Here is a 21,287-nt window from a genome sequence, read left to right on the forward strand (position 1 = left end):
CTCGATTAATGCCCAGTTGAACTCGGTGACAGCAGCATAGAAGAAATAAGGCTGTCCACCAAAACACATCAAAAAGCAAAGGAATACAAAGTGTCCGAATAAGAAAACGATGTATGCCTAGGTAAATCGTAATTGACGAATTGGGGTGCCGATAAATAAGTATAGCATATTAAAAACAAGTTTAAATCAATCGCACATATTTTAACTTGTCTCAAATATTTTGGTTTCATTTGCAGGCTTTTCGTGTATTAAACCATAAATAAGTAACCTCAGAAATGCCAGATAAAACAATTGTATTGGACGGTGGTTTGGCAACCGATTTAGAGGCAGCTGGCTTTAAGCTACAGGTAAGCTTTTCTTATTCACTGTTAACGCTAATTTAAAAAAATGGCAAGAATTGCTGCACTTTAGCAAAGTCAGAAGTTACAAGGTAGAACTCTCTAAAATTAAAAAGTGGCACATTTCCAATGACGTCGGATTTTTTTTTACATTTTTATATTACACATATTTGATATTTGTTTTCAGGAAATATTACAAGACATTTATTAAAACAACTTGCTATATTTTATAATTGGTTTTCAGTTTTTTGAAGGGTTAAGAAACCCTTCCAAAACTTTTGAGAAAATTGTAGATCAGCAGTAGTAAATGTTGAAGAAGGCATTGTATACAATGACTGCATGTAAATCACAGTACTGTAGTACAAAGTAAAAATCTGCATAATAGTCATTTTGTTTTTTTTAAAAAAGCAATGTTTTATTTTAACTATAGTACAGCTAACATTTTGCCATGTGCAATATGCATATGCATGTATACTATAGCTCATTTATTCAGTATTGCTTGATGGCAAACATGGAAAAGTAACAACAAATAATCCATCACCAAACTTTATTACCCTTAAACTTGGTAAATTTCTTACATACAAGTTAATTGTTTTTAAAAGTGTATTTGTATACAATATTCTTATTTTTCCTTCACTTTGAAAAAAACAAAAAAAAAATGCAATAAATAACTCCAGAAATAATACACGGTCAATTGGGATGGCATTGGGCCATGCAAAAAATAGGATCTGTGAAGCCGCAACACTAACTACTGCACTACTATGCAGTCGTTAAACACACACATACCCACACACTGTGCCTTCCAAAGGTGTTGAGATACTCAATATTTTCTAGCCAACATAATTTTAGGGTCATGAAGAGACAGAGGCCATCCTGCATTAGCTTCAAGGTAAGATGAAACCAAGTAGTTTAAAATGGTTTGTATGTACAGCAACTGTACATTAGGTTAATTGGCAAATCCAAGCATTGTGATTGGACGTATGAATGTGCCTTGTCTGATATTGGTTTCTGTCTTGTGGCCTAATGCTGCCCCATGCAGCCCTGAATTTGGATACAAGTGGGCTGTGGAAGGTAGTCTAAAATATATTGTGCCATGTGTTTAGCTTTTACTTCTAGATGCAGTGGGTTCTGAGATGTGAAGTCCTGGCAGCTACACTGGACAAATGATGAATTTACAAATTTGGCTGTTTAAGTGCAAAATTAGCTTTATTGATCAAAATGACCATGTCATTGGGAAGTGTTAAAACAAAATAATACATGGGATAAGGTGAACACACTGTTATGGTTTTCCAGCTTTTCTTTCCTTTATTTTTCCATGTAAAAATCAAAGATGCCCCAGCTTAGAAATGAATACTTGGAATGTGTAAAGCACATTTAGTAGATTTAGCACATAGATAGATTTAGTAATTAGAGGCATACTCTTTACTTACAGTGACTTTCAGTTCAGCATTTCCTGTACATATTGGTCAAGTCCATTCTTTGGCTTGGAGATAATTTGGCCTGTATTTTTATACAGAAATGTTTTTAAATCATTGGTGTTTTTTTCCTTTTAGTCTTTCTTGGATTAAATGTTTACTTCAGGTTACAACACAAAATTTTAGCCAAGAGATTCTGGATTTCTGTTCTTTTTGATCAATTCCTCTAAACATTTTATACACAGTGCCAAAGATGGCAGAAATTCTACAAGGTATCTACTCATTATCCATCCATTATCCAACCCACTATATCCTAACTACAAGGTTACGTTGGTCTGCTGGAGCCAATCCCAGTCAACACAGAGCTCAAGGCAGGAAACAAACCCCAGGCAGGGCGCCAGCTCACCACAAGGCACACACACACAAAGCACACACTAGGGACAATTTAGAATCGCCAATCCACCCAACCTGCATGTCTTTGGACTGTGGGAGGAACCCAGAGTACCCAGAGGAAACCCACACAGACATGGGGAGAACATGCAAGCTCCACACAGGGAGGACCTCCATTCATTAGAGCATGTGAATTTAGCATATGTTGTGGATTTTCTGTTTGGTCTTCCTAGATTCATAACAGATTTGATGGTTTAGTATTATTTGCTTGCTTTTTAAAAGGGAGATCCTTTATGGAGTGCAAGAATACTTTACACTCACCCTCAAGCAGTTAAAGAAGTACACCACAGGTAAGCAATACACATATATATATTTTTTCAAATTTGATGTTACCACCGTATAAACAGATGTTTAGACTCTTACTTGTCAATCATGGCTATTTAGCTCACTGAATCACTAACAAAGTAACAGTAACAGAGTAACAATTTTAAAATATATCCTGCAGCAATGCAAAAAGTAATGCTACTCTGAGTAAAGTGAATTAATTGAAAATATAGTGCTTTGTTTATAAATGATTTTGCATTATTGGCATAATAAATTAATTGAGTTAAGCTTATAATCTGAATATTTCTATATGAGTATAAATCCACAGTACAGTATGGATGAAAAAGAAAAGTCACATCCTAATGTGTTTTATGAAAATTTCAACGACCATATTTTGAATTTCCGCATGTTATGACATTTTTGACACTTCACAGTTTGCTTTAAGATACATCAATTTTTACTGTGGTTCGTCTTCTATTTTAATGACCAAGATGGCTACAGGTTTTCAAAACTTCTTTACAGTATTTACAAGTATTCTTAGTAATATTTATAGTAAGGAAATAAACTTATATTCACTTAATTTAATTGCATCTTTAATTTCCTTATGCTCATAAGGAACAAGTTTGTTATAAAATAATCCTGCACAGCCAGCCAGCCTGCCCGCCCCTCAGCTTTTAAAAACCCTCACTTGGATACATCAACACAATTGCCACATTTTCACTAATGATAAGCAGCAGTATTTTCAGTAGTTTTATGATTTTCGTAGTTGTTTGTTTTGATATTTTTAAGATGCAGTGTATTAGTATTTTAAAGAGTTACTGGATATCCAAAGATAATATCTTTCTAGAAATCCAGCTCACAAAATATCAAAGATTTACTTAAAAAAAAAAAAAAAAAGAACTGTATAGTTTTTTGTTGTATTAATATGAAAATTTGTAATAATATAATATTATTAGCAAAATAATCAAGCATCCATGTTCACTGACTCAAGGAAATGTCAGGCATAAGTACAGTGAAATTACATATAATGAGCTCAGAAATTAATATGTTTTATTAGTAAGTTAAGTTCTCTAACATCAGTATTTCAATTCAAAAGTTTCTTCTTTGTGGTGGTAGATGGGTGGATAGCACTGTTGAAATGGAATTTGTTTCTTTCCCAGTCACCTTCTGTATGGAGTTTGTTTGTTTTCTTTTGATAGTCTAGGTGTCTCCCAAATATAGAACTTGAATGTGTTAGTTTGATTTGCAAATTAAATTTTCCTAGATGTAAATATGAGAGCACCCATTGATGAACTTTAGTCCAGACCAAGGTTGGGTCCTCCCTGGAGGTTGATACAGCTAGTTTTGGTCATGAACCCATATGACTGCGTTATAATAAAAGTAGATTCAGAAATTATGACATTTTCCTGGAATGTAAGCTTATTCTGATTGGACTGTGATTAACACAGACTCTCTTAATTGTCCCTTCATACATTATTACTTGTTTAATTATATTGAATCCAAGCTGCTGTTAACCAAGCATACAAAAATGAATTCAAGAGGGAATTGTATTTTTTAAAGCAGACATCTAAACATCATAAGTAATATGCGATTGCTTTTTAATTAGGTATATTAACAGTACTATAACAGTACTACAACAACAACAACAACATTTATTTATATAGCACATTTTCATACAAACAGTAGCTCAAAGTGCTTTACATATTAAAGAATAGAAAAATGAAAGACACAATTATAAAACAGAATAAATCAACATTAATTAACATCGAATAAGAGCTCAATGGCCAGGGGGGACAGAAAAAACAAAAAAAACTCCAGACAGCTGGAGAAAAAATATTCTGTGTGAATTTAAAGCGAGAACCACCGTTTAAATAAACAACACATTGTACATTGTTCTGTTAATCAACAAATGAAGACTCATGGAAAATTTCAAAGTAAGGACAAATTCCACATGGAAGTATTCTCTGATTAAGTGCTTAATTGTAGTACTGTCGATACCAGCAGCCAAGAGTGGGCTTCCAGGAACCAATTTTTATGCTTATGACCTTCATGACCTATTGTACCTTCTCCTAGTTAACCTTTGGGAATGGACCTGAATGATTTTCAGGCTGTTTTTTCTAATGTTTGCATATATAGCAGAAGATCGAGTGATACTGTCAATAGTCATCTCCTGCTCCCTCCTCAGTTCTTAGATAACTGGAACCTATTGTGGTTACAACTTGCCGAAGCCAAAACCAAAGCATAGATGGCATGCCGGTCATTTACAGCACATCTTTGGTCACATTAGAGTTACAATCATTGTGACTGTATGTCCCTTGTTCTGTTTAAGGAAATCAGAGTCACTGGAGGAAAACAGTTAAACTTTGAGGAGAACATGCAAACTCCACACAGGGTGCACCCAAGTTTGGAAGTGAAACAGGACAAAGGTTATTCAGTTCAATTCTTAAATTATGTTTTTTTAAGATAGCTGCCCATTATTATTCATATTGTGATTTTTTTTCCCCTTTTTTGTGTACATGTACCTTATAGATTTCTTCAAAGTGGTGCTGACATTATCACAACAGCAACATATCAGGCAAGTATTGAGGGTTTTATGAAGTATCAGGGACTAAGTTTGGAGCAAGCCAAGACAGTTATGATGTCTGCAGTGCAAATCGCTAAAGATGCAATACAAGATGTCTTGCCCTTTTGTCAAAAATCAGGTACTTGAGCATTTTATTTTACATTCTACAGTGTCAAGTGTAAATGCATATATAGACAATTATAAAATTGACACTAAGAAAGAAAAATTTAAAAAAGCACTTAGCAAATGATTAAGAGGTGAGATAGAAATGATAAACACTGGCATAGTTTATGATTATGATTGTTTACTCCTTTCCAGAGCTTAAAATGCCAATTCCATCTATACAGTAATACAATGGTATTCATTAAACTGCCATAAGATTAATTAGAATGCCTAATTGACAATAACTTGTTTTAATTTGCACAACACAATTGGGAACCTCTGGTGCCTCACAGTTCCCTGGGTTTTAATGCCTACTAACATGTCTGTTTGAATTTTTTTCTCATGTATACATTGTTTTCTACTCATGTCCCAAAAACATTTTATTTAAGGTTAACTGGAGACTGTAAATTGACGTTATTTAAGTGTAGCTATTTGTGTGAGTTCGATAGAATACCATCTTGTCAATGACTGCCTTAGTGAGTTAACCTCTGGGTACACATAAACCATTGATAAAACATGTTTGGACATAGGTGGATGATCACTTTCCGTATGGGTTTGATGATATTAATTAATGTAAAATGTATATTTAATTTTAAAGGAAGAATGAAACCCTTAGTAGCTGGCTCAGTTGGTCCTTATGGTGCATTCCTACACGATGGATCAGAGTTTACAGGGGCATATGAGGAACAAATTAGTCAAGAGGTACTCAGTTTTATTTCAACATAAGCAATGTTTTCTTCTTTTAATGTAAAACAATGGGATTTTTTTAGTATATCTAATGCTGCCGTATTTGATCTTACACATTCATTACAAATTGGAGAAGCATTATAACCTAAACTGTCCATTGAAAATAAATGGATTTAAATTATGTTGTTCATTACTACTTTTTGTTTGTCAGTGGCAGGATTTTTTAGCATTGTTGCTGCATTCTTAGTTACTCTTATCGTTTAAATTAATCTGATAAAATGTTAAAACAATAAAGGATATACTGTCTGTTGCTCTTTTTTGTCAGAAAGAGTCCAAAAGAAAAGATACAGTAACAAAAAAATAGGTTAAAAAAGGTATGTTCCATAATGTAAAAATTGTCCATTAGAAAACGTACCAATTTTAAATTAGTAAACTTCTAATACTAAAGTAACACAAAGATGCTAATAGTAATGTAATGCACAAGAAAAAAAATGTCACATTTAAAATTCTTTTAGGATAAACCCTAGTGTGTTCCTACCCTAGGGCACCACTAGAGATTTTAAAACACCAGCACAAACAGTGATTAGAAAGAAAGCCCAATGTCATTTTTGATATAGGCTATGACAGCATTTGTATGTATATTATATAATAACTAGCCGACGCCCACTGTAGCATACGGCGGTGTAAGAATAGGAACGGAAAACGGTAAGAAAGGAATTCAGAAATCAAGAAGAAAGAAATACTTCTTGAAAGACGTAGTTGTGAATTGGTGTTTGGTAGTCCGAAGGAGGAATAGGAATCGAGAAAAGCGGAGTGGAGGTGTATGTAAGGTCGCAGGCAGCGTGGGGAAGGGTTTGGAAGAGGACGAATAGGAATCGAGAAATGCCGTGTCGGCTGCGTGTGGGCGGGACCGGTTTTGAAGAGGAAGCAGGACGAACCAGAAGAGAAATATATATAAGAGATAAAGAGTAATGTGTTAAATAGATTTAAATTGCACACCTCAGGATTAACTGCATTTTATCACTTTATTGTTTTTGTAATAGTTATTTATTTTTTTGTACAGGCAAAAATGACCCTTTGGCATTTCCTGATGGCTATAAAATTGTAAAACCCAGCTTTATATGCAATTAGTTGAATCCATACATTGTGGAGTCAACTCTCCACAGCATTTGCCTGACCATTTTTTTTTTGATAGGTGAATCTATGTAAATGCATTTATTGAAAGATGCATTAGTAACACTAGGTAATGTTATTTAGACATCCCAAACATCATAGGTGCAATAGACTGCATTTATGTGTGAGTAATGGTACCTCCAATACCATTAGAGGCTGTGTATGTAAACTAAAAATCATTCACAGTATCGATGCATTGGCCAGTCCTTTTCAATGACAATTACATGAGTAGCCATTCGCATTGTGCAATCAGACTTTCTGATGAGAGCATACCCATTTAGAAGGAGTTATATTTGGGAAATGCAACAGTGATAGACATTTTAGCTTCATCTGGTTGTTAATGTGCAATAAATATTTGCATATAAATGTACTTTTGTAGTAATTCTAAAGTATGTTCTTATATATAATTTTTATTTGCTTCAAAATGCACTTCATACTGCCACTAAATACATGTACTCATTTATTTTAAGTGTTTTATGACGTTCGCAAACTAATGCATTTATGGTCAAACTGGAAACTTTTTAAAATTCAGATATTAATTATGACATGCATAATCTCATAAACATAATGTACTTGGGCATCTGTCAGCTATGGTATGCCACGTAGCCTGTCTTGCTTTCTTCATAGCAGTCACATTTCCTGTTTGTGTTATTATAGATTGGGGTGTCCAACTCCGATCCTGGAGGGCCATAGTTGCTGTGGGTTTTGTTTCCTGCCACTTTCTTAATCAGTGAACAATTTCTGCTGTTAATTTACTTGTTTTCCCTTCATTTTAATTACCTTGTGTTTTTAGATTCAGTCTTCTGACTTGCTTTTATTTTTCTTAAATAGCAGACAAACAAAAATAAAATGTGAAGTGAGTCAACAAATGACCAGCCAAGTCAGGGGCTCAAATTCCAACCAATTTCAATCTAACTAGTTTCTTAAAAGCCAGTTCTTGTTGTTAATTAACTCGTATTTTAATCCCATTGCATGTTTGTGCTCTCATTTTGCCACAGAAGACATTTCCAAAAAAAAAGAGCACCGTTAAAATGTTTTCTGGACCTACATACATATATTGTATGATAAACACAGGCTTAGCTGTTCATGTGATGGCTCATTTTGTATCTCATTATTTGACTTGTAATTAAGGAAAAAAACAATTAAGGAGTCTGAGTCTTAAATAGCAAGTTAGTTGCAACTGAGGCAAAAGAAAACTAGCAGTAAAAACTGGTCACTAATCAAGAAAATGATTAGAATGAAAACTTGCTGCCACAATGGGGTTGGAGTTGGACCCCCTGTTATAGATCAAGTAACAAAAGAACACTTTTGTGTATAACATCATCTTCTGTTTTATGACAATTAAATACATCTCTAAACTTTTCCAAGCTGTCCAATATTGTGCCATATATCACGTTAATTTCACACTTAGTGTTAGATATTTGCTCTGCAGATACTGGACTCTCCTCTGTGCTTTTTAAGCCCTAATAGATGTAACAGACAATTGGTTCTTGTTGGTTGGTTAAATATCATGAGAGCGTGCATAAATGTAGATTACTTAAAGTTGTCTTGCTTTAACAAGAAACACTTTGCAGAAGTGGAATCATCTAAGCCTTAATTGTATAACAAGGTTTATTTCAGTAAGTCTTACTCAGCTAAGATTTGATTTTATAAGCATATTTCATTACATACTCTAAGTACATTATTGGGTGTAATGCTGAAATAGTTGTAGCCTTTTAGCATGCAGTGTTGTTTGCCAGGGTGTATGCTCTGCTCTTGTTAAATGTCATTATTAGGATAGAATCTAAGGAGCAAACCACACAGGAAGAAGACAAATTAACTGAAAAACAATTAAAGAAAATGAACCATTTAAAGCTATATCAAAAACACAAAAAAATCTACATTTCTTATCAATGGAAAAACACACTGCTATGGCTTTCTAAATGCAGAATAGAAAAAAAAGACCAGTTAATTAAACAGGATCAATTAGAAGTAAAGGGACTGAGTTTGCAAACCTCTGCTTGAATCCACTTGTCCTTATATAATGTTAGGATTAATTTGCAAAAACATATTCAATGTATATGAGACTGGATGTTATCTTTTAATATGTTTTGTGAACCCAGGAATTCAAAAACTGGCATCGACAACAGATCCAGTGTTTAGTATCAGCAGGAGTTGATTTACTTGCAATGGAAACAATTCCTAGCCAGAAAGAAGCAGAAGCGTTAGTGGATCTGCTAAAAGAGTTTCCTGATACCAGAGCTTGGCTGTCATATTCATGCAAGGTAATGTTTGTTGTTGTCACTCTTATTATTTTATTTTTGGTTGTAGACACATTTCTATAGCTGTGAGGTTATTTGTTCATTAAAAATTCAAAACCAAATGCTTTTTTAGTATGTAATGCAAACAAAACAAGTTAATTGTAACTGTGTTATTCTGATGATTCTCTTAATTCTAGTTACTGTGTATTTGAACTTTATTAGGATGGTTGGTGCTGCTATCTTATAGTTTCAAAGATGAGGACCTAAATATTGCATAGTTTCTGATTTATGAATAATATTTTGCAAGTATATACTCTGTGATCATCTGAGGTGACTGTGTGCAGAGGGTACAGACCTATAAATACCTGGGAGTGAAGCTGGATGATAAATTGGACTGGACTGTCAATACTGATGCTTTGTGCAAGAGATGACAGAGCTGACTATACTTCCTTTAGAAGGCTGGCGTCCTTAACATCTGCAATAAGATACTGCAGATGTTCTATCAGACAGTTGTGGCGAGTGCCCTCTTCTACACGGTGGTGTGCTGGGGAGGCAGCATAAAGAAGAGGGACGCCTCACGCCTGGACAAACTGGTGAGGAAGGCAGGCTCTATTGTAGGCATGGAGCTGGACAGTTTGACATCCGTGGCAGAGCGACGGGCGCTGAGTAGGCTACTGTCAATCATGGAGAATCCACTGCATCCACTGAACAGTATTATCTCCAGGCAGAGGAGTAGCTTCAGCGACAGACTGCTGTCACCATCCTGCTCCACTGACAGACTGAGGAGATCGTTCCTCCCCCACACTATGCGACTCTTCAATTCCACCCCAGGGGTGTAAACGTTAACACTACACAAGGTTATTGATTGTTATACCTGCCTTGCATTCTCCACCTTGCATTTTTTAACTTGCGCTGCGCTTTTATTGCTCTTTAATTAATATTGTTTTTATCAGTATGCTACTGCTGGAGTATGTGAATTTTCCCTTGGGGATTAATAAAGTATCTATCTATCTTAGATTCCTCGACACTGTTTATGAGGATGCTTAGTGTTTGTATTGTTCTGCAAAATGGTTTCTTTCTATAACAATTATTTCAGTTAGTTTGTCTTGTGAAATAGGCAGTCTTAATTTAATAGGCAGTTTAAAATCGTCAGTTTTTCTTCCTTTAATAATGACATAACTGGTTCCTAGAGTCCCTATAGATTAATGTTATCAACTAAAAAAACTGCTCTTTTGACCTTGCAGAAGTGACATAAAATCAGCTACATTTTTTTTCTAGTGTCACTACTGGTGCCATTGATAGCCACATCATAGTTAGTTTTTCTTTTAAGTGTTTTCATTTTTCTACTAACAATATAAGTCTGCTGAATTGCATACACAACCAATATTGTATGACAACTACTAACCAATGCTGTCATATTCATTAACCATATACAGACTTCTTGCAGATGAAGTTTGAATACAGCGTTTAATCTTTTACAGATCTACTTGGAATTGAAATCCATGCACCTGTATTTTTTATGACCACATACACCCTCTCACTGGTTGTGAACAGAAGGCAGGAAAAATAAAATGTGATTTTTAAAAATTAATAGGAGGGCAAGAATGTCTCAGTTGCAGAACTAAAGAAAATTCATCCTAAGCATTTACATTTTTAAAACAAACTGTCAAGTTTGTTTAATAGTTGGAAATTAAATAAATGTTCTGGGTCCATATTATCGATCAAATATGACTTTTGTATTAATATTGAACTGCTTTCATGAGATTCAAATCTGAATTCACAATAAATAAATAAAACTCAATGTTCTTAATTGTCAATTCGTGTCAAATTAACATGAAGTCTCAAACATTGATGCATTTATTATTTATTTCAGGATGAGCAGTGCATTTCCCATGGTGAAAGATTTGCTGATGCTGTGAAGGTAGCAAGCCGATCAAAGCAGCTAATAGCTATTGGTCTAAACTGCTGCTCACCAGCTTCTGTCAGTCCACTCCTGGCTTCAGCAGTAAAGCCTCCTGATTTAGCTTGGATTGTATACCCAAACAGTGGAGAGGAATGGGATGTTGACAGTGGGTAAGACTGGCTTAATTTAAAGGATATTCTCTTTAGTATTTATATAGTCCGCTTTAAAATGCATTCTGGGAGGTTTTTTCTAGGATAAACAACCTTTACATATCTCAGAAATCTGTCAAGAATACATAATTAGCAGTTAACAATCTCATTATGTATGTTTTGTCACCTATTTAGAAAGTTCTGCTGTTGTCTGTTTTACTTTCCAAGTTTGCCATCTATTTGTTCCATTACTTGTAAACATCATTAATCACTTGCATTTGTTGTGACTATCATTTGTTTTTGCAATATCAAATATCTTACAGTAAACTCATCCAACAGAAGTTCAGTTGCATTCTCTGTTCCCTGATATGAAGCCTGAAACCAACAGATATTTTCAGCAGTATTTTCTACAGAAATGAGAGAGCTCATTGGAGAATGTGCAGCATTTTTATCAAATACACAAAGTCAAAGAATGGATAATAAAATGTACTTAATTTCAAAAGGTTTATTTAAAGACTTTCTTTTTTATTTTAAAGATGGAAATCTGAGAAAAGACCGCATTCTATTGCTGATTTGAGCTTAGAATGGGAAAAACAGGGAGCTGGATTGATTGGTATGTAATGTTTTATCCAATGGTATTATACATTTTGTGGTAAAACACATTTAGTGTATGTGGGAGCGCATAAGGGTTTCAGTGGGCCCAGGCTCTGAGGGAGTTGCAAGTGCACACAGTCGCATGGACGAGCAGCCCTGGGGTGTCGATAGGGGAACTGGCAGAGCTTGTGTCAATGTGCAGATATGTGCAGTTCAGCTGATTTCCTGATTAGTGCTGTCATGGACACCAGGCATTGGTTCATGTTCCAGCCAGGAGGCCAGTTTAACAGAAGAGCAAGAGGATAGGTGGCAGTCTCCCTGGGCTATGGTGTCTGCATAGATACTCATAGGGCAGGCTGGGAATTGTATTCCCATTAGTCAGCCCTCCTGGGGTTCCATCAGTGCTGCCAGGGGAAGGTGCAGGGAGAGCCCATCCCTATTTTAAGGAACTTCCACCTGACCCGGAAGTGCTTCCAACCTGTATTTTGGAAAAACCAGAAGTACTCCCAGGTCTGTCATAAAAGGAGCAGCTCAACCTCATTCAGGTGATTTGGAGCTGGACAACACTTACCTGGAGGAGTGAAAGGAGAAGAAGATGGAAGGAAAGAAAGGAAGAGAGGGAAGGAGGAATTGTCCTTGTATTTGTGAATAACATGTGAAGGTATTTGTTACAATAAATTATTATTTGAACCCGGGACTTGTGGTAGTGCCATTTTGTTTAGGGCTTGAGGTTTCAGTGGTGCACCCTGGGAAAAACAAAACATTGCTTTAAGGTGTGTGGCTATGCACCAGTGCCCTGTTGAAGTATAAAAAATGCTTGAGTAGGACTAAAAAAGAGGTCAATTAGGAGATCCAAAGAAAGAGCAAGAGAGATTTCCAGAAAGAGAGCAAGAAAGATGGGTCCTGAGGTTACTTGGAAAGTAAAGCGAGAGAAAACAAAGAGGCAGGATTGGAGGAAAGCGGCTGGGAAGTGTCCCCGAGGGGAGTGAGCAGATGGCGCTCATTGTGCATTGTCATTCCATCAAGGAAGCAGGAGTGACAAACCTCTCGGAGTAGTCTCCCACTGAACCAAGGGATGGTTGTGGGAGAAAGGAGTAGGCCTTGTGGAATTCCCCACTGTAGGCCTTGGGGTGGTGGTTGGGTATAGAAACAAGATTTTGAGAGATGACTGCACTTGACAGTGGATGTCTCCTCATACTGTATGTTTAACTCTTTTGTCATTTTTTCTATATGTCACCTTAGTTTGTTCTGTTACAATCAGTGGCACATAAGAGTGATGTAGCTTATTTACAACTGTGGTGGCTGAAAGAAGAAGGTTCAACAAAACCTGGAATAGTTTGGGGTGCCAACACGGCCCTCCCTGTTTATAAAAAAAAAAAAGAAAGAAGAAAAAAAAATTTAAATTGTATATCCGATTAACCAAACACAGGGGTTGGCGAGCAAAGCGAGCAGGGGGTGAAGCCCCCTAGTACATATATAATATAATATATAAAATATACACATACTGAGTATCAGAGGTGGGTAGAACGAGTTACATTTTACTTGAGTACATTTGTGAAGAAGAAACGCTACTTTTACTCCGCTACATTGGGCAACACTCGAATCGTTACTATTTTTTCCATTAGATAAAGTCTGACAGACAATTTTCAATCTGCTCTGTGTAGAGTATGCTGTCAAGTTGCGCACACGCCTTCTATTGCGTCTCCAGCTCTGATGCGAGGTTTTGGATGTTCCCCAAATCAAGGCAATGCAGCTTTGAGGACAGATGTTGCATTTTTCGTTTGAAAGCACTAACTGAGCTAATCATATTGACTATGGTTTTCTCTTTTCCTTGCAGCTAGCTGTAAATTAAGCTCATTCAAAATGTTGGTCAGATTGGAAAAAAAATGCCAAGTCTAGCGGCCATTGATCGTTATTAAGTTGCTTGTATTCTGCATGTTTAATGACAAGGAGAAACTCCTTTTTCTCTGGCCAGGGGTCTTGAAATCTCAGCAGGAATCTCTCCCTAGCCATCTGCCTCAACGAAGGCATCTTTTATCATCTCTCCATCTTGGAAGGACTTCTTATGCTTAATGATCGAGTGACTCACCCAGAACGATGCTTCGGTGTGTCTGCCTTTGATTTTGAATTCAGCTGAGTGAAAAATGACGGCTGTCCGATTAACTGCGATTTTAGTTCCCTCTCCTTTCTTTTTCTCAAATTGCTTTTCAGAAGGAAGTCAGTTTTGTAGATTTTATGAACAGTTCAAAATTGCCTTTCCACATTTTCCTGCTTTGGAATAGCAATGATAGATTGACAGATCAGACAAACGCACTTCAATTGTGACATTGTGAGAGAAAAAAAATCCTCTTCCAATTCCACATCCAGCCCATACCCTTCCCAAACAATTTTTTTTTAAATCGCTTCTTTAGTCGATATAAATTGGAAGGCTAACTAGATCACAGAAGGGGTTTTCCAATAGCTTGCGCGTTTGATCGTGCGTGCGGGATGACCAGTGTCTTAGAAGAAAAGAGATCTCAGACTGGCCACCCTGTATGTCAATCAAGTGGCAAATGCCATAGGGAGGATATATGATAGATTAACATTTAAAAAAAATTTTTTTTTGAATGCAATGCGATCTACCTGCACTACCTTTACGATCTACCGGTCAACGTATTGGGCACCCCGCTGTAGAGGAAGAAAATGACAAGACAGCGCCCCCTCTTGGCCCAGGGTCTTATTACATACCTGGGAACAGCTTGGATGGTGATCTTCTGTTGTGCATATGTGACACAACTTATCACATGGTAAAACTTTAAATATATCACAGCAAATAAATGGCAGCTGGTTTCTTCACTTATCAAAGACTATTGATAATTTCTGCCATGTTTTACTTTTTATAGTGCTACAGTTAAAATTGTGATTCTAATTGCCTTTTCACCATTATGGGCACTTATTTTTTTAGCTGCCTTTGGCATTGCACACTTCACCCTAATCCCGTTACACCAGACTATCCTGACGCCTTTAGTATTGGAAGACTCCAGCAAAAGTCAGCTAGTTGCAGCTTAAAGCAAATTATATGATTTTAGGATCAAGTGAGAAAATTCCTCAATGCTTTTTGCCGCAGATCCAAAATAGACTCCCATACAGGCTATAAACCCTGCAGAAAAACCCAAGAGTGAAAGGAGCTTGGGGAAGCCACAGAGAACATCTGGGTGGCCTCAAAGGTTCTGGCAAAATATTCAGTGATTCAGAATGAGTAGGCAAGGGTAGTGTTCTGAGTTTTTACAACAAAGTTGAGGAAGTGCTGACTTCAACTAAATATACCAAGATGTACGAGGTGTGGCAGAAAAGTAATGAGACTGGCAACACTGCAAGCGATCTGGTAACGCTGCGCTGTTGTCCTTGATAGAGCACGTGTATCAGTACCCTCCCATAGCTCAGTGCGAGTTTCAACTCCTTCCGTTAACTACGTTGATTTTTGTGACTGCTATTAGCGAAGTTGTGTTTTTGGGTGTGCGTCACGCAAAATGGAACAGCAGAATTTGGAGCAACGTTGTGCCATTAAACAGCAAGTGTGACGTTTAAAAAGTTAAAACAGGCCTATGGGGAACATTCTTTATCCCGGGCTCAAGTTTTTCGCTGGCACAAATCATTTTTGGAAGGCAGGAAACACTTTGAAGATGAACACCGTTCAGGGAGGACTTCAGCTTCGAAAACCAATGAAAACATCGAACGTGTGAACACTCTTGTGAGATCAGACCGTCGTTTAACATTAAGAATGTTGAGTAAACAATTAAATTTGAACAGATTTACCGTTCATCAAATTTTGACTGAACATTTGCACATGCGAAAGGTCTGTGCCAAAATGGTGCCGAAAAACTGCCCTCTCCATAACAGAATTTTTGACCTCAAAAGGCATTATTGTGGTTCCCCAGCCTCCTTATTCACCTGACCTCAGTCCGTGTGACTTTTTCCTAGACTGAAAAATGTCCTCAAAGGACGTTATTTCGGGACTTTAGAAAATATCCAAAAGAGTGTAACGGACATGCTGAAGACCATACCGGTTGAAGACTTCCAGTGCTGCTACCAACAATGGGAACAACGTCTCCATCGGTGTGTAGCTGCCCAAGGGAACTACTTTGAAGGGGATAACACTGATGTTTGAAAAAAATAAAAACTTTGGTAAATAAAAAATCAGTCTCATTACTTTTCTGCCACACCTCGTATAAGGAACCTTGTTGGACACAAATCTCTCTGTGGAGACTGTAATTTAGAAACTCTGCAGTGGCAGCCAGAACTTCTGAAGGACATGACAATATTTGGGTTGTCATGATTAATGCACTTCTTGAGTGTTGCATGGAATGTAAGGAAAGTACCCCTTTATTGGCAGATTAAGGTTATTGACCTGCTTTTTAAAAAGGGGTATTTAATGATATGTTCTAATTACTAAGGGATCACAGTCTTCTTGGGAACAGCTATGGAACAGTGTGCCATCTTTTTCCTCATTTGTAGGTTTTTGAATTTTTTTTTTTAACTTCTATAAACACTGTATATATAACCTTACAACCTCTGTATTTGAAATTGTACTTGAATCTATTGGTGCAAATATCAATGGTACTGTGCTGTTTGCCTCAAGGATTTAGCAGGAAAAGTGACTGCCCTAGATGGTTGAATAACTATAAATATACTGTTTGCCTTTATAATGCAGCATGTGTTACATATGTCCTGAACTAAAGGCTTTTGCTTAGAATTGGTAAGTTTAGTCTGGCCAGCCCAACATGTTAAACACCAAAACCAAAAAGAGTGGTAGGAAAAAAGAATGAAAAACACTACAGTGTCCACTGGAAAGTTTGTTTTCATATGTGTATTAGACACAGTGTCTCTGCTTTAGCTCTAGAGACTCTATGGTGCCAAATTACTACTACAAAACAGATTTGTATTGTGTGCTGTGAATCTTCCTGTGCCATAGAAGTATGATTTGGTGTTTGAAACAAAGGGCACATGGTTTACTTATTGCAATAAACCTGGAAGATTTTTAAAAAAGTAAACTCTGGTGTATACATAGTCATTATCCAACCCGCTATATCCTAACACAGGGTTCTGCTGGAGCCAATCCCAGCCAACACAGGGTGCAAGGCAGGAAACAAACCCCAGGCAGGGCACACACACACACACACACCAAGCACACATTTAGAATCGCCAATCCACGTAACCTGCATGTCTTTGGACTGTTGGAGGAAACCCACGCAGACATGGGGAGAACATGCAAACTCCACGCAGGGAGGACCCGGGAAGCAAACCCAGGTCTCCTTACTGCGAGGCAGCAGCGCTACCACTGCGCCACTGTGCCACCCTGTATACATAGTTTTACTGACTAATAAGGGCATGTTTATTAAAGAACTGGGTGAAAAAAGGGTAACAGTAGAAACCCACTGTCTTTAAGGCACATGTGTTGGCTTGTCCAATTGTCATCTACTGTCCCGTACCACTCAATCTCTTTTATACCTCCCACACCTTTCTTTTGCAGTAGAGCTCCCTTTGTTTTTTGTTCTCATCTTACAGCAGCTATCCTCCTGAGCCAGCTCATTTTGTCTCAGACAGTGAGACGTGCTAGCTTTTTACGGTCACACTTTGCCGCAACCCATAATCAGTTTTGGAATTAAAGGCAAAGTGACCTTTGCTGTAGGAACACCAGAGTAGAACTCTGCCCAGTTTCCCCAGCACCTATTTCATTAGCCTTACAGGGCGTCCCAGCAGGTGCCTGTATTGTTTGAGTAACAGCACTCTCCCACACCTTTCCTTACTAGAAATTAAAGCACTACTGTCTGTCATTTGTCATCCTCTGTCTCTTCCTTAACAAAGGATGTAGTAATTGAGGCAATGGCCATTGTATCTTAGGGGAACATTACATATGTCCAACCATGCTGTCTTCTTCCATAAAGGTGCCTCACAATATACAATAATTATATATTATATAATAATACAATACAATAAAAATTAATTTGTCATTATTTTTTTATGTTTGGGAAATCCTCAGACTCTAAGAATAAACAAACAATGGAAATTAATAAATGAAATCATAGTTTTTACCATCAGTAACAGGATAATATGCATTTTATCATTCAATGGTAAATTAAAAGAACAAATACCCTGTTGACTGATGTACTATACTTTAGTGCTAAGAACATTTTTCATACTAGATGGCACTGCAGGAGAAAAGTGTACACTACAGGTGAGCATGTAATGCAGAATGCTGACTGTGCAGCAGGAGCAATGCAAATATTCAATGAATGAATGTAATCTACTGAACTGTAAAACAGAAATAACAGGCAATACAATTATGCAGTTGACTGAATTGATGATTAACCAGTGTTCTGCAGTATCATGGGTGCTTCAACATTTTAAGTAAAACAAGAAGAAGTTTTCTGACAGATACACAGCATTTTAGCACTTATTAATGTATTTTAATTATTCCTACCAAACATTTGCCTGGACTCTTAATACTGCTTATAGAATGGAGAATGAAACTGCACATATTTAAGATGTAGTGACATAAGCAGATATTGAAATAATACATAACCTTCTCAACATCACTTCATTAAATTAAGAGATGCAGGAAACATGCCCTGAACAGCCCACACATATTCTCAGACTCATACAGGGTCAATTTAGAATTACCAGGGTCACCTAACATCCACGTCTTTGGAATGTAAGAGGAAAACTGGAGCACCCAAAGAAAAACCCTCGTGGACTTTGGGAGAATGTGCAAACTACATAAAAGACAGTGACTGGATGTAGGAGTCAATCCCATGACTTTGGAGGTTTAAGGCAGCAACACTTACCTTTGTGCCGCATGAGTTTAATTTCTTTAAATGTGTAACATTTATGAATCCTGTTAATGTAATTACATCTAACATTTATCCTTTCCACATTTTAAGTTTTATTTATTTACAGTAATTTTCATTGATTAAGTTACTGCATTCTCTGCCAACCCATCTCCTTGATATGCTGTCTCCAGGCAAGAGAAAAATAAATGCTTAATCATAGTAAGGTAATCAGTGGGTTTCCTGTCATCTATTTCAGATAAAGTGAGCACTCTTTTACAATATCTATATAAATAAAATTGTAAGCTGTTTGTATGTCAATCACACAAAAACAGCTGAACCAGTTTTCATGAAATTTTGCATGTGCATTGCCATTGGTTCAACTTAAAATATGGGGTATTTGGTTTATCGAGAAGAAGGGGTCTTAATGGGAGTGGGGGCAACCCAAAAACCATTGCCAGCGCAAGGACTACAATTCCCATCTGGGGGCAGGAGGGTCCCGGGACTGATAGGACAAACATTTCTACCAGCCATAGCAAGATCTCATCAGCTTTTTCTTCACAACTAAACTGGATAACAGTTTCGTTCAGTGCATTTACATGCACACATATAATCAGATTAAAGGAGAATAGCCCAATTAAGGCAAAAACGTGGCTTCTTAAAAATCGACGTTTACATTCACAAGTAATCTCCTTTGTCAAAATACTCCAGCATCATTAAACTGCACATAAAAGAGTTAAACATCATAAGTGGCCACCATGAATCAGAAAATAAACATTGCTGGCAGCAAATTCTTTTCTGCCTGGCTGTGCGATTGAGCCCTGCAATGGATCAGATGTGTATGCTTCTTGCCTTACACTCAGTGCTGCTAGAATACTAATAATGCAGATATTTTTACTTAAATAAGTATTGTGTTATAGTTATTTCTTTAAAATGCAATTGGACTATGTAATGTGCTTTACTTTTAACATGTTACCATACTGTTCTCGATATTGTGTTTGTTATGTTTAGCACTGTACATTCAGTTCATCAACACAAATTTTGAGATTTCTGAAATACTGTGCAGGTTATTTCAGCAAGGAAAAGGAATAATGTGATCGCCCAAACATTTGCCTCTGGAAATGTATTTTGTGGATGCTTCTACCTGCAGTTGTTGAACGCAAGTTTGAAGCAAAAATATGTGAATGCTGACAGAATGCACTGAACATGCACAGACTACAAAATCCTTAACAGCAACCCGGCTGAGGGGTTTACACGGCCACATAATTGGATTAGATGTGGAGAAATTTACTTCTGTTAATCCGGTTTCTCAGAGGCCAATAACCCAATTTCTCCAGTCGGAAGGGTTTACATGGCATTTCAGAAATCAAGTTTCTGGGAATAATCGGGTTATGGAAGAGCAAGTAAACGTGATAATTGTACTCTTAAACAAAAACTGCAATCGTGCAAGACATATTTGTCTCCTCATGGACTGGGTTTAGATATGTTGAATTTCCAAAACATAAGTTTTCCCCATTTATTTATACTCTGGTAACACTAAAATCAAGGAAACATCTGAAAAATGCAAAGGCCAAAACAATATCAATATACATTATAAAGTAAAAGAATGGAGACTCTGCGAAAAAATTCTAAAAACTATTTAGGAATTTCTGATGTCCCCTTCCCCCTAATAATGCACAAGAGCCATTAAAAGATCTAGCATGTGTTTCAAAGTTACCTACAAGATACAAATTAAAAAATCTTAATGCTTTTCAGATATACAAATAACCCATCATTTTTATGCACGACAATAGTTGCATCCTTTTTTGCAATTTCCATTTAATAATCTTGACCAAAGACAAATAAATAAAATGTCATGGATGTAAAGGTGACCTTATAGCCCACCCCTCTTATAGTAGGTCATAATTGCTGCCCAAGATTAATGTATTAACATCTGATCGCTTTTTTCATTATAAAACTACAAAAAAAAAAGTTATTTTACTTTAGTCTACTTTTGATATGGAACACCTATGATTATGTATTAAAATTGTATTTTAAAATACATCATGGGTGTAATCAAAAGAATGTTGTGTCAGACAGACTAATACATTTTCACTAGTTATTTGAATCAAAATGTAAATTCTGTACAAATTATTGAAATACTACTAAAAGCTTATCTTTTAAAAAGTGCCATTCCCATTATCTAAGTTGGAACAGAACATGAATATTTTGGTTTCAATGAAAAATATAATGTAAGACAACATATTAAAATTGGCATCTGTGCATTGCATGCTAATGACCACAATACTATAATAATCAGTAAAAAGATTAGAGATTTAGGTTTTGCAGGAGTAATTTCTCAAAATGTTAACAACCTTCTACACATTTGGCCAGTCCACAAGAAAAAAAATCTTCCCTAAACTACTGGCTCTATTCTGTTGTAGGAAAGAGGCTGAATTGATCACTCAATTAATTAGCTAATTATTAGTTTTGCCTTTGGAAAAGCTAGCAATAAAACCAATTAACAAGACGTCTACCTCAAGATGCCAAATTTATCTACGCTG

General features: G+C 36.5%; 1 protein-coding gene across 1 annotated transcript in view; it reads left to right on the forward strand.

Annotated features, from left to right (window-relative positions):
- Positions 1-21,287, forward strand: part of zgc:172121 (uncharacterized protein LOC337599 homolog) — a 23,903-nt gene continuing 2,616 nt past the window's right edge. The window contains exons 1-8 of the mRNA XM_039744682.1: positions 1-121; positions 237-347; positions 2,426-2,493; positions 4,997-5,169; positions 5,791-5,894; positions 9,155-9,316; positions 11,166-11,365; positions 11,881-11,957. Coding sequence (XP_039600616.1) covers positions 276-347; positions 2,426-2,493; positions 4,997-5,169; positions 5,791-5,894; positions 9,155-9,316; positions 11,166-11,365; positions 11,881-11,957 — 856 coding nt within the window. The 5' untranslated portion in view covers positions 1-121; positions 237-275. The remainder of the gene's footprint in view (positions 122-236; positions 348-2,425; positions 2,494-4,996; positions 5,170-5,790; positions 5,895-9,154; positions 9,317-11,165; positions 11,366-11,880; positions 11,958-21,287) is intronic.

Source organism: Polypterus senegalus, chromosome 2, assembly GCF_016835505.1.
Source record: "Polypterus senegalus isolate Bchr_013 chromosome 2, ASM1683550v1, whole genome shotgun sequence".
Taxonomy (NCBI): Eukaryota; Metazoa; Chordata; class Cladistia; order Polypteriformes; family Polypteridae; genus Polypterus; species Polypterus senegalus.